Source organism: Meles meles, chromosome 8, assembly GCF_922984935.1.
Source record: "Meles meles chromosome 8, mMelMel3.1 paternal haplotype, whole genome shotgun sequence".
Classification (NCBI taxonomy): domain Eukaryota; kingdom Metazoa; phylum Chordata; class Mammalia; order Carnivora; family Mustelidae; genus Meles; species Meles meles.
Window position 1 is genome coordinate 18,107,512 of NC_060073.1, and position 14,156 is coordinate 18,121,667.

A 14,156-nucleotide genomic window follows, 5' to 3' on the forward strand; every position below is an offset into this window, starting at 1 on the left:
AGAAGCAGTGAATTTTGGGACGCCTGAGTGACTCAGTGGGTTAAACCTCTGCCTTCAGCTCAGGTCATGATCTCAGGGTCCTGGGATCCAGCCCCGCATTGGGCTCTCTGCTCAGCATGAAGCCTGCTTCCTCCTCTCTCTCTCTGCCAGTCTCTCTGCCTACTTGTGATCTCTCTCTCTCTCTGTCAAATAAATAAATAAAGTATTTTTTTAAAAAAGCAGTGAATTTTAATGATACAAATGTGGGATGGGAGACAGTAAGTGTGGATTCCAGTTCAACCCTTAGTTTTGCATTTAAGTGGCTATTGGCAAGTGTTATCCAAATTCTTGTTAGAGCTAATGTCCTCATCTATGTATCAAGAAGCTTGCATTAGATTACATCTATTACTTCTATATCAAAGATTCATTTAATTATTATCTGAAGTCACTTTTTTTCTCCAGAGCTTCCTCATAGCATTTTTTACCTCAGCATTTCTGAGGGTGTAGATTAAGGGATTTAACATCGGGACCACCATAGTATAAAAGACAGCAACAGCTTTATCAATGGGCAGAGTGATCACTGGGCGCAGATACACAAATACACAGGGCACAAAGAATAAGACAACTACTATAATGTGAGAGACACAGGTGGAAAGGGCTTTGCGCCTCCCCTCCAAGCTATAGTTCTTTAGGGAGCACAGGATGACCACATAGGACACCACCAAGAGGAGGAAGTTTAAAAGGCAGATGAAACCACTGTTGACAGCAACAAAGAGACCAAGGGTATGAGTGTCTATGCAGACGAGTTTCAACAAAGGGTACAAATCGCACATGAAGTGATCTATAACATTGGGCCCACAGAAGGGCAGCCAGACTGTGAAGAGGATCTGAATCGTTGCATGGAGAAATCCTCCAGTCCAGGCCACTCCCAGCAAAAGAAGGCACAGCCTGTGGTTCATGATAGTTGTATAGTGCAGAGGTTTGCAGATGGCCACATAGCGATCATAGGCCATCACTGTCAGCAGGATGATCTCAGTAGCACCGAAAATATGTTCTGCATAGACTTGAGCCATACACCCATTAAAGGAGATAGTTTTCTTCTCATGAAGGGAGTCCAAAATCAGCTTGGGAGCTGAAGAAGAAGAATAAATTGTGTCTATCAAGGAAAGATGAGTCAGAAAGAAGTACATGGGAGAGTTCAGAGCCTGGCTGGTGGTAATGGTAACCACAATGAGTAGGTTGCCTGAGAGTGTTACCATGTATAGAACCAAAAATCCCAGAAACACTATATTCTGCATCATGGGGTTCTGTGTAAGTCCTATTAAAATAAATTCAGTCACATTTCTTTTATTCTCCATCTATGTGCTGTGGGGGATTAAAAAACTTCAGGAAAGAATGCTTTACTTCTAAAAAACAAAAAGGAAAGAAATAAAGAAAAAGGGAACCATAAAATCATCAAACAGTACAAAACTCTGACTTTTAACAGTTGTCTGACAATCTCACAGATGTTCCCTTTCCAAAACTTTCTAGGAATAGGTAGGTCAAAACTCCTCTTAGTGGACAGGGAATTAAACTTCAATATAGTATTTACAGATAAGTTTTGCCATTGTTAATGCTCACTTTTTCCTGGACCTCAGGTTGCTTTATTCTCTGTATCTCAATGTATTCTTAAATCACAAAAGCATGCCCTCTTACATATGGGCAAGTTTACATAATGAGGTACATGGAAAGAACACCTCTTCCAGATGATCCATAAATGCTTTACTGAAAAGGTAGTTTTAGAATCCAAGCCCCAAGACAGTGGTCTCCCTTTTGGAAGCCCAATGCATCAGATAATCCTTCCAGGGATGAGAACCCTTGATGAGAAAGTTGAGTGCACTTCTAATTGCCAACTCTTCTCTAAAAGGGAAGACCTTTGGGAGAACCAACAACCAACTAATATGTTTTTATAGCTTCCTGAAGGTCCAGGCCAAAAGTTGGGTTTTATGATCAAAATCAGACAGAAAACCCCAAATTTGACTCATTCATTATTATTATTTCACTTACTTGTTTCTTGCAAATCTTGAAGTAATTTGAGTATATTTTTTAAATGCTTGTCTTTTATAATTTTCATCTACCCCTTTTTGTTCCACACCATACAGAAACAAACATACAAACAAAACTTGGTCTTATGTCAAAATTAATATGTTTTATGCCCTCTATTAATTGACAGACTCAAGCACAGGATCAGTTTCTCTTCTTGTCCTAGTCCAAAGACCAATAATGTACCTATTACTACTCAAACCCTCTAATATATTTTTGGATAAGTGAGAAATGGAGAATAGTGTTGGTCAAACAGAATGAACCTGGTCTTCCATAAAAGAATCCTCAGACTGCAATTAGAAGTAAGGACTTATGGGGGTGCCTGGGTGGCTCAGTGGGTTAAGTCTCTGCCTCGGCTCAGGTCATGATTTTAGGGTCCTGGGATCGAGACCCACATCCCGCGTTGGGCTCTCTGCTCAGTGGGGAGACTGCTTTCCCTCCTCTCTCTCTGCCTGCCTCTCTGCCTACTTATGATCTCTGTCTGTCAAACAAATAAATAAAATCTTTAAAAAAAAAGAAACAATTTATTTCTTATTTCAGACAAATTTCTTCTAAGCACAGAAATCTTTGTTACTTGTTTAAATTGACATAGTCAAACATTTCAAAAATGGAAACTTTTATTACAGCTCTGTTTTACTCCATTATTAATAGCATGGTGAGATTTATTTTTACACTATGTAGTTCCTACAATAATAGTTCATTTTTTTTAATGAGTGGTGGTCATGTGCTAGGCACCATACTAAATACTTCACATGCATTATTTCACTTAATCTTCACAACAGTTCTATGACATGGGTACGCTATTATATATATTTTAAATAAAATGAAACTCTGGTTTCCCAAAGTAAATGGGGGCGCCTGGGTGGCTCAGTGGGTTAGAGCCTCTGCCTTCAGCTCAGGTCATGGTCTCAGGGTTCTGGGGTGGAGCCCCAGATCAGGCTCTCTGCCCAGCAGGGAGCTTGCTTTCTTTCCTCTCTCTCTGCCTGATTCTCTGTCTACTTGTGATCTCTGTCTGTCAAATAAATAAATAAAATCTTGAAAAAAAAAAGAGAGAGAGAAGGTAAATGACTTGCCAAAAGCCAAAAGTGATTATGATTAAAAAAAAAAAAAAAAAAAAAAAAAAAACAGAAACGAGGAGACTGCTTTTAATCCTAGGATGTCTGTCTCTAGCTCGTCAGCGCTAAATGCCTCTCCAATACAGATCCAGTTTACTTCTGAGAATCAGCCAATGTCAGAGTTTGGACAAGTGGGTTGGTACCTAAAGCCACCACCTGAGACCATATAAAATCCATGGCAGTTATTTCGCTAAACTATGAAATGTAGAGTCGGATGCTAATGAGTTCAAGGATCCACTGAATGCTAAAATTGTTGTACAATAAAAATGCTCTAGTTCCTTGCAATTAAAACATATATGCTCTTTAAAGATGAGGACACTAAGTTGCAGAGAGATAAAGTCCAAGAAAACACAGCTGTTTAGATCAGACCATAAAGTCTTCTGTGGAAAAAGTCTTCTAGTGCCCAATGCAGTGATTTTTTTTCTACCATCACATCTTGCTTCTCTTGAAATGAATGTTTACAAGAAAAAAATCACCCTAAGATAACAAAGAGAATTAACTTTCATCTCTTATCTTTAGCAATGCCTGCCTTGAATCTCTAAAAAAAGGAGGAGGGGAGGGGGGAACTAACTGTGAGTTAAGGATGCAAAAATGCCATCATACTGTTGGGACTACATCCATTATAGCAGAAATAAGGTCTTACCTAAGTTAGAACGAAATCCAAGAAAGTTTAAGAGTCAGAATAAAAAGCGCTTCTGAGCCTGGAATTTAGTGTAGTTTCCCAACCGCAGCAGGAGGTACATTCCTTCTTGCAGATCTTATATATTAATGCACCCTCCTCATGGTTCTCAGTTTTAGGGCTTAAGATTTCCTTTAAGAAACAGAATCCAAACATTGTCCTTCTCCTCTCTCCCATGCTGACCTATCTTGACCATGGTAAAAGTCATCCAGCCTGTCTTGGCTTCACCTCAAATTTCCCTTTGTTTCTTTTCAGTTGCCTCTCATATCTGCTCCTATCATTAAAAGAGATTTTCCCCCTCTTTCATCCCTAGAAATTATGAAAATCAGAGTACTACTTCAAGGAAATGAGTGACTACACATAAGCCAGTCTCTGGCTATCCAAACTACCCATACTATATGCCCTACTGCTGAAGGAAATCCTTCAGTGACCATCCAGTTCCAATTTGCTGTCTACTGTCTCCACATTCAAAAGCCTAGCAATTGACTCAGGAATCCATAAAATGTAAAATTATTCCTGATATATTATAGATATATCCATATAGAGTGAAGAGAACAAATATTCTGCAAAATATCCTACAATATCTCAAAGTGGTCGCCCATAAAATATCAGAAAGCAATATTTCAATGATTTTAGTTTCAAAACCCCTTGAGGGAAAATGGAAATGTAAGAAACTGGATTAAAAATCAGCAATTCTAGTTAACTTACCTAGTTGCCTCTGTTGTTAAGGAGAATGCCCATGTATTCAGGAAAAAAAAAATAACCATTATACATAACTGTTCAAACATCATGCCAGGTATGTGTATATTTCTCGAGTCCCCACCAACAGGACAATGGCATTTTCAAAGCTCCAACACTTTAGATATTCAAGTCAAAGGAAAAGAAATTATTATCTCAAACATGGAATTCAAAGTCCTTAGTTACTAAAGGAGAATCTTCTGATCCTCAGCACCTAGCTCTATGGCTATAGAAAAAAAATACACATATATTTCTATCACTTTATACAACACTTTTATTCTGCCCTTAAAATAAGAAAACAACTTCCTCTTGAGTCATCATGTTTAGAGATAATACTGAGAGCATCAAGGCTTTCTATCTAAGGTTTTGCTCTCTCAGGAATTAATTATCTCTGTTTTTTAAAGATTTGCCTTAGAAAAAAATATTTGAGAGAATGCATCTGTGAACAACACATCTTCACCCAAATGTCTCTTTTCCCTGCAGTTTATGCCTATGTGGCATAAACGACATTCTTGGTCTATAAATTATGTGATTTTAAAGCATCCCTCCTCCCAGCCCTTGGGTATCACAAGATGGGCACTAAAAGCTTTAAAAACAACATGGGGTTTCATTTAGATTGCTTATCCCCAAGGAAATATCTTCCTTGGCTGAGGGCACCAGAGAAGGTTTAAGATAGTAAGTCAACCTCTCGACTATACTATAAATAAACTCATAAGAACATTTGGACTTGATATATTTTCAAGCAAACTAAGACGTAGAGTTGGAGGCCAAATGGAGGTTAAAAGTTCTTGTCCAACTTGTCTGATGTAGAAATCTAAAAAACACAGATTTTGATGCCTTTTTAATGGCCTTTTTTTAGAAATCTGGAGTTCCACTGGACACCTGATAATAGAAGTCTTTCCTAGGCAAACAGATTTCTTCAAATTTTCTTCACACATAGTATTCTCAGGTCAGTGGAGATCAGAATGTTCTATGGTCTTGCAAACATATACTGTAGCAAGTACTCTGCAGCCTGAAGGAAAAAGGTATTATTAAAATCACATATCATGAGAACTGAAGCAGCGGCTATATTTAAATGTATGGCTACGCAGTAGATGGCAGACCAGGAAAAATGTAACAGCAGCTATCCGTACTAAGTCCTATGTCCCTTCTTCCCTCCCTTTGGTGTAGTACCTTGATTGATTTTCATATATTAAACCAAACTTGCATTCCTCGGATAAATCCCACTTGCTCTCAGTATATAATTATTTTTATAGACTATTGGATTCAGTTTAGTAATATTTTTTTGAGGATTTTTGTGTCTTTACATAAGAGATGTTGGTTATAGTTTTCTAACGGTATCATTGTCTAGTCTTGATATTAGGGCAATGCTGGTCTTATAGAATGTGTTTCCTCCTCTCCTATTTTCTGGAAGAGTTTGGGAAAGAATGATATTAATTCTATCCCAATGTTTGATGAAATTCACTTCAAAATGAAGCCATCTTGGCATGAGTTTTTCTTTGTGGCAAGTTTTTTTTATTATTAATCCAATCTCTTTACTTGTTATATGTATATTCAGATTATCTATTTCACTTGAGTCATTAGTTTGTATCTTACTTAGAGTTTGTTCATTTCATCTAAATTTTATAAACTGTTGGCATACAACTGTTCATAGGATCCCCTTATGAAATATTTTTTTTTATTTTTGTAAGGTTCATAATAATATCCCCACTTTTATTCCTGATTTTAGCTGTTTGAGTCTTCTCTCCATTTTTTTTTTCAGGTCAATCTAGCTAAAACTTTGTCATTCCAGTGATTTTTTTCAAAGAACCCCCTTTTGGTTTGATTGATTTTCTATTCTCTATTCTTTTCTCTACTTCATTTGTTTCTGATCTAATCTTTGTTATTTCCTTCCTCTGTTTGTTTTGGTTTTAGTTTGCCCTTCTTTTTCAAATGCCTTAAGGGGGAAGGTTAGATTATTTGAAGCCTTTCTTCTTTTTTTAATATAGGTATATGCAGGTATAAATTTCCCACTCATCACTGATTTAGATGCATTCTACAGGTTGCAGTATGTGCTGTTTTCATTTTCATTCCTCTCAAAGTATTTTCTAGTTTTCCTCATGATTTCCTCTTGGGCCCCCTGGTTAGTTAAGAGTATGTTGTATAATTTCCACACATTTGTAAAGTTCCCAAATTTCTTCCTATTATAATTTCCAATTTTGTTAAACTGTGGTCAGAGAACATACTTTGTAGAATCAATACTTTTAAATTTATTGAGTATTATTTTATATATGATCCATATATGATCCAACCTAAAGAATGTTTTCCATGAGGTTGAGAAGAATTTGCAGTCTGCTGTTGTTGAGGAGCTATATTAGTTATCTGTTAGGTATAGTTGGTTTATAGTATTAAGCCTCCTGTTTTCTTGTTGAATTTCTGGTAAGCTGTCTATCCATTATTGAAAGTGGGATATTGAAATCTCTAACTATTATTGTTGAAGATGTCTGTGTATTCTTTCTATTGTGTCAGTATTATACATGTGTTCATGAATTCTATTAGCTGCATATAAACCTATAATTATCATATCTTGATTAATTGACTTTTTCATCATTATAAAGTATCTTTTTGGTCTCTAGTAATTTACATCTCAAAGTCTATTCCATCTTATGTTAATATAAAATAACCTATAACCATTTCAGCTCTCATTTCATTACCATTTGCATGGTATAGATTTTTCATACTTTCCCTTCCTAACTTATTTGTGTCTATGAATCTAAACTATATCTCTTATAGACAAAATATACAGTTGGTCCTTGAAAAAAGTGGGGGTTAGGGACACTGACACCTCAGTCAAAAATCCACATAAAACTTTTGACTCCCCCAAAACTTAACTACCAAGAGCTTATTTTTGACTGAAAGCCTTATCAACAACATAGTCGATGAACACATATTTTTATATGTGTTATATACTGTACCATTACAATAAGGTAAGCTAGAGAAAAGAAAATGTTAATAAAATCTTAAGGATGAGAAAATACATTTATAGTACTGTACTGTATTTATTGAAAAAAATCTGTCTATAAGTGGACCCACACAGTTCAATCCCATGCTGTTCAAGGGCACTGGGTGTTACATGTAAGTAATGAATCACTAAATTATACCCCTGACATAGATATTACACTATATGTTAACTATCTAGAATTTAAATAAAAACTTGAAACAAAAAAGAAAAATAACAACAAAAAAAGGTTCAACTGTATTTAGATCATATTTTTTTATCCATTCTGTGAATCTCTGCCTTTTAAAATGGAGTTCCAAAAACGTGTATTTTATGTAATTACTGTTAAGACAGAATTTACATCTATTTTGCTATTTGTTTTCTACTGTCCTTTCTTTTTTATGTCTTTATTCTTTGCTACTGCCTTTTTTGATGGGCCAGATTGATATTTCATAGTGTTCTATTTTCTCTTATTGCTTATTTTACTGTTTTTTAGGGTTTTTTTGAATTGACTTTTTATAACTAAGTTATTTTGGTTTCTCTGGAAAGTATAGTTAAAATCTTAAACAATAGAACTCAGATTAATACCAGAGCAATTACAATACTGCACAAGAACTTTATTCCTGTGTAGCTCTAGTCCCTCTCTCCTTTTGTGTTTTTATTGCCATATAAAGTGCATGTTTACACACTGTAAGCCCATTGGCACAGATTTATAATTGCTGCTTTATGCAGATCCCTTTTAAATCAGGGAGAAGGAAAATGGAGATACAAACTAAGTACACAAATATTGTATTTTATATTTACCTATGTAGTTATTTTAACCAGAGTTCTTGATTTCTGCATGTAGATTCAAATTACTGCCTGGTATTAACTTCATTTCAGCCTAAAGGACTCCCTTTAGTATTTATTGGAGAGAAAGTCTGCTGGTGATGACACCTTTCTGGTTTTGTTTATCTGGAAATTTCTTAATTTCCCTTTCATTTTTGAAAGACACTTGTATTAAATATAGAATTCTTAGTTGACAAAACTTGGAATATACCATCCCATTGCTTTCTGACCCCACCATTTCTGATGAGAAATCAGCTGTTTGTCTCAATGGAGAATCCCTTGTACATGGTGAGTTGCCTCCCCCTTCTACTTTCAAGATTCTCTCATTGTCTTTGGCTTCAAGTCATTTGATTATTATCTGTGTGTTTATCCTATTTTGAGTTTGTTGTGGGATGGTAGATTAATGTTCTTGGAAGATACAAGCCACTATTTCTTCAAATACTCTTTCTGCTTCTCTATCTTCTCTCCTTCTGGAACTCCCATTATGCTCCTGTTGGTACTCTTGCTGGTATTCCACAGGTATCTGAGGCTCTGTTCATTTTTTTTCTTCATTCATTTTTCTCTCTGCCCAAATACTACCATCTGGAGGATTTATAAATATCTAGTACCTAGGATTTGCTGAAGATTCTAATCTAAAATAGTCATTAATTTTATCACATTTTTTTCCACATCTATTGAGATGATTTTACAGATCTCACTTATTCTACTAAGGTGATAAATTACATTGATTAAACTTTTAATACTAAAACAATCTTGCATTCTTGGAACAAATATAATTTGGCCAAGTTGTGTTACTCTTTTGAATATTACTGTATTAAATTTACTAATATTTTATTTAGGATTTTTATATCAAAATCATCCTGTAATTCTTTCTTGTAAAGTCTTTGTCAGGTTTTAGTCTCATGGTTATACAACCCTCACCTTTTCTTATTCTCTTGAAAAGTTTTCCCTTCACTATTTTGTAAATTCACCAGGGAAGACATCAAGCCTAAAATTTTTGAGGTAAGTCTTGAATTAGAGAATTAAATAAATAAAAAGAGAAATGTTCAAATTTTTATTTCCTCTTTTACAGGTTTTGATAAGATCTTTAATTTTTTATTTCATCTAAAATTTCACTGTTATTTTCAAGCTTTTATAAAAACCTCTAATTTTAATTCTCATTCCTCATATGGATAACTGTTTTCTCTTTCTCCCTCTCTCTCTTTTTTGTTCTTGACTAGTCTTGTTCATAATTCATCAGGTTTTTAAGTCTTTTCAAAAAATAAACATCTGACTTTATCAATTGAGAAAACAGAATCAGATTGCAAGGTCAAATGTACAAAAATTAAAGATCTTATCTGGTTTCAAGTTTTATTAATAACTGAAAGGATACAGTAATCATGAGATACTGTAGAAAACTGGAGAAGTTCAGGACTATCAGTATCGCTCTTTAGGCCCTTTCTTACTGTATTCACATGCTCTCTGCTTGATGCATAACATATGATTTCTGTAAGTAATGCATTCATCCATCATTTACATAAAAGGAAACTATTTTGGTCATGACACTTTATATTCTAATAGCCACACAGCTTATGCAAGATTTTCCAGAAAGCAGGGTGCCTGGGTGGCTCAGTTGGTTAAGTGTTTTCCTTCAGCTCAGGTCATGAATCCAGGGTACTGGAATCAAGCCCCATGAGCTCTCTCTATCTCTCTAGCAAATAAATAAATAAAATGTTTTCAAAAAATAAAAATTAAATTAAATTAAAAGATTTTCCTGGGAGGGGAGGAGATTTTCCAGAAAGCCATGCCCATAAACCCACAGAATTCTAGGTGCTTTTTCCATTAGTAATTCTAGGTAAATGAGATAAATCCTGCTTCAAGAACTTTCCCCCTGGTAAATACCATGAGTGTGTTTCCCAAGAGCTCATTAACATGTTTCTATAGTCTTTTAACTGAATCAACTAACCCTCTTGCCTGAGGCCTGTGTATAGAGAGAAAATGTGTTGCTAACAAGCTTCTAACTCTTTGCTTCCCAGTCCAACCTGTGATCTCAGTCAATATCTCCTTTCTACATATTCTCATGCATCTTTTAAAATTTAGCTCATAACACTTTCAACAATAAGTTATATAGAAAAATAAGCCTACTAATACTTTTGTGGCCACCAGGATTGGCCACATTCAATACAAACTTAGAAATTCTGTGAACAAAGCATACCACTAGTAATTAGTAATCCCTACAAAAATCTGAAAATTTTTTGCAGCTCAATTAGACTTTTCTTACATTATCCAGTTATTTAAAATGTTTTTACATATTAATGGAGCCATTTCACACAGTTTTAATTTCTCTAAGAACAAATTCACTTCTTTTTTGCTCAGTCAAATTCCATGGGTATTATAACAATTGTGGGCATCAAATCAAAGTTCCAAAATATGTTTTCATCAACAAACTCACAAATCCTCTGTTCTACCAGAAAGCCATGTCAGGAAGATTAGTGTTCCACCACCATAAAGCTAGTGAACTTACAGGATCATTCTCTCTTCCTTCCCAATAAATTTTCCCATGCACTACATATTCCCAGTGACTGGAATAGTAATTGGAGGCCACCTTTTATTAAATTCTGGATTCCTACTGGTGTGTGTATATAATCAGATTCCAGATATCATAGTACAGATTTAGTTTCATACACTGGCTTCCAAGTATCATTGTGTAACACTATCCATCTGCCACCCCTTCTCTAATAGGATCAACACAATCTATTTCCTCTATCTGTTCATTCCCAAACAATCAAACCACAGGGGAAATAAAACTGATATATCTGTGGTATTAGGCCATTACAAAACAATAAAGGCAACATTGTGAAATAACATCCTGCCATAAATTAAGCTTACCATGATGTTCCTATAAAAGCCTCCTCTTTGGGGGCACCTGGGTGGCTCAGTGGTTTAGGCCACTGCCTTCGGCTCAGGTCATGATCTCAGGGTCCTGGGATCGAGTCCCACATCGGGCTCTCTGCTCGGCAGGGAGCCTGCTTCCCTCTCACTCTCTCTGCTTGCCTCTCTGCCTACTTGTGATCTCTCTCTGTCAAATAAATAAATAAATAAATAATCTTTGGAAAAAAAAAAAAGCCTCCTCTTTGCCTTGGACCTCTAGCTCTCCTGGCCATTAGACTTTACAGACACTGGATTACGTAGTGATTAAAATAGTCAATATGTTTTCCTACATAAGGTGCAAGTTTTCTCCCATCAACAGTGATAGATATGGTATTGCATTATAGCAATTACCCACTTTCTCCACTCACTACAGTTTTATCTTATCCCAAGCCAATTTCAAGCCAGTCTATCTCCTGCAACAGAGAGCCCTCTGGTGGCCCTGTTTGGGGGAGCAAATCTTTTTCATCATGATTAGCCTCTGTGAACATAATTTTAGATAGATTCAATACCCCCAAAATGAGAGACTAAAATTCTTGCAGATTATAAAGCAAGGTGGTAATTAAGTAACAGTGCTAATTAAATCACCAGATCTTTTGTTGCCATTGGACATGGATGGTTTTGTGCAGTTTGGGGAAAAGGTTTCACAAAGAAGTATTGCATGGCCCTATTAGATTATCAATTGGCTATGTTCTATCCCAAATACTGCTCCATCTGGTGTGTCATAGCATTTCCCAGGAATGTCCTTTACATACCTCCAGAGGAGAAAAGTCAGAAATATGGGGCCATTATATCAAACCCAAGTTGGCTTCCCTCAAGTCTGTCTGGGTTTTATTTCTGCTTTCCTAAACACATTCATTCTACTTCCACATCTGGTATATTCAAAGCAGCAAATGAAGCTCCGCCAGCTCCGGAAGTCAGCATTAATCTGCCTTCCATTCTATCTGTAAGATTAGCAATTTATCATATCCACTTGTGATCACACAGAATGTCTATTATGCAACATTCTATCTCATGTATGATTTATTGGTGGTGTTTCTCAGATCATCTGAAAAATGACCACATGGTAAATATAACCTATAAAGCCCAAGCCAAACTATATCTATAGTCATCTACCCATGAATGGAGTTGTCAATGTGTAACCTCACTTCTTTACTCCAAATTATCCAGTTGGGGGGTTTTAGGTAGAGCCTGAGCAGGAAGGCAAGTTCACTACTATGGAGAAAATAAGTCCACAGGATTTCTCTAGTAAGTCTTTCTTCAGTAGCCTATGAGAGAAGTGGTAATAGTACTAATTCTTTTTCCAAAGTTGTCTCTTGAAAATAGCATGATTTTCTTCTCTGGAATTATGATCCACTTATAAATGTTTCTATGTGTTTCCATTTATTATTACTTTTGTCCCACAATCTCTCCCTATCATCAGATTTCCCAGCTCAAACATACTCTCTTTCCACATGGCTGAATATGACAACAGCTGTGTTAACACATCTTTAGGCACACACCCGGGCAGATATCCTAAGCTCTGATAGGGAAAGAATCACATTATTGAACTTGTCATTTGGTAACTGGGCTACATTTGTAGTTATCCGTAATTTAGCTACATGAGATGAAGATATGGTCCACCCTAAAGTATCGGAGGAATACATTTTTTCAAATTTAATTGAAAAGATATTATATCTTGGGCATCAGTATTAGCTTCCATCAGTACACATAAGTTTAAACACATAATGATGCTCATAGGGTCAGGCAACACCAAAGAAAAATGTTGTGAAATGGTGAAGATATAAACTGCGGAATTGCATAATTGTTCATCTCATTTTATCCTACCTATCCTACAAATACTTCTAGTGGAGTCATCAATGGCAAAGTTTTTGCAAGTTTATATATCTGAAAGGACTCACAAGACCTCAGAAAGCATTCTCACATAATGTACTTAAGACCGCTATTACTGTGAAACGAGAAACAGGACACAGGAAAGCGCTGAAGATTCTAGAAATGTCCAAACAATCTCCTAAGAGTCCTTATTCACATAGAGAAATAAGCTTCATCTCCTTTTGAACCACCAAGATCACCATGAGATAAATTCTGGCTTCAGGAAAGCAAAGGCAGAAGTTTGTAATGAGGTGATTATGTCCTTCTGGTCAAGCCATTTATGTTGAGTAAAGGCCATTAGTAAAAAAATGATTCTTGGTGTGTTTGGGACTATCAAAGGAGTTTGGGACTTTACAAAAATGACCAAAACTCCCAGTGGTCTTATCCTAGCCAAGAGTCAAAGCCAGGCATAACCAGAGATCAGGATAGAATTTCCTGTTGTGTAATAAATGACTCGTACGCAGTGCACCCTCAGACTCTTGGTCAAGACTTCAAATCACTCATAATCATTCCTTCTCTTGCACATTTTGTACCATTTACAGGACAGGGATAAAACATACAACTTCCAAAATGCTCATTACTTGTATCATCAAATAAGGATGGGTATTATTTAGATAAGCACTTGAGTTAACCAAATATTCTGCCACAAACTTGTTCACAATCATGCCCAAGTCGAAGGACTATTCTATCTTATCACACTACTGAAATTAAAATTTTATGAAAAGTATCAATATGTTGATTTAGTATAACAATTAATTGATTCTAGTTCCTTCTCTAACCAGATTTCATTGTATGAACATCATGGAAGGTGTTAATTTAATTTCCTAATACATTTGAACATCAATAATAGTATTATAGATTTTGTGGAAATCAAATTAAATCTACCAGTTATACCAGTATTAAACCAAATAACAGTAACAATATTATTGATTGACTGGCTCCCTCTTTAACAGCAATTACTTCTTACTACTGAATTAAT

At 35.7% G+C, this 14,156-nt stretch overlaps 1 protein-coding gene across 1 annotated transcript; it reads right to left on the minus strand.

The window, feature by feature from the left end:
- Nucleotides 1-407: 407 nt before the first annotated feature.
- Nucleotides 408-1,337, minus strand: LOC123948873 (olfactory receptor 4C12). Its single transcript, XM_046016016.1, has one exon. It carries the CDS (start codon nt 1,335-1,337, stop codon nt 408-410), a length of 930 nt encoding a protein of 309 aa, XP_045871972.1.
- Between the last annotated feature and the right edge of the window lie 12,819 nt (nt 1,338-14,156).

Coding starts and splice junctions, on each gene's coding strand:
- LOC123948873 (XM_046016016.1), bottom strand. CDS start 1,337: ATGGAGAATAAAAGAAATGTGACTGAATTTATTTTAATAGGACTTACA.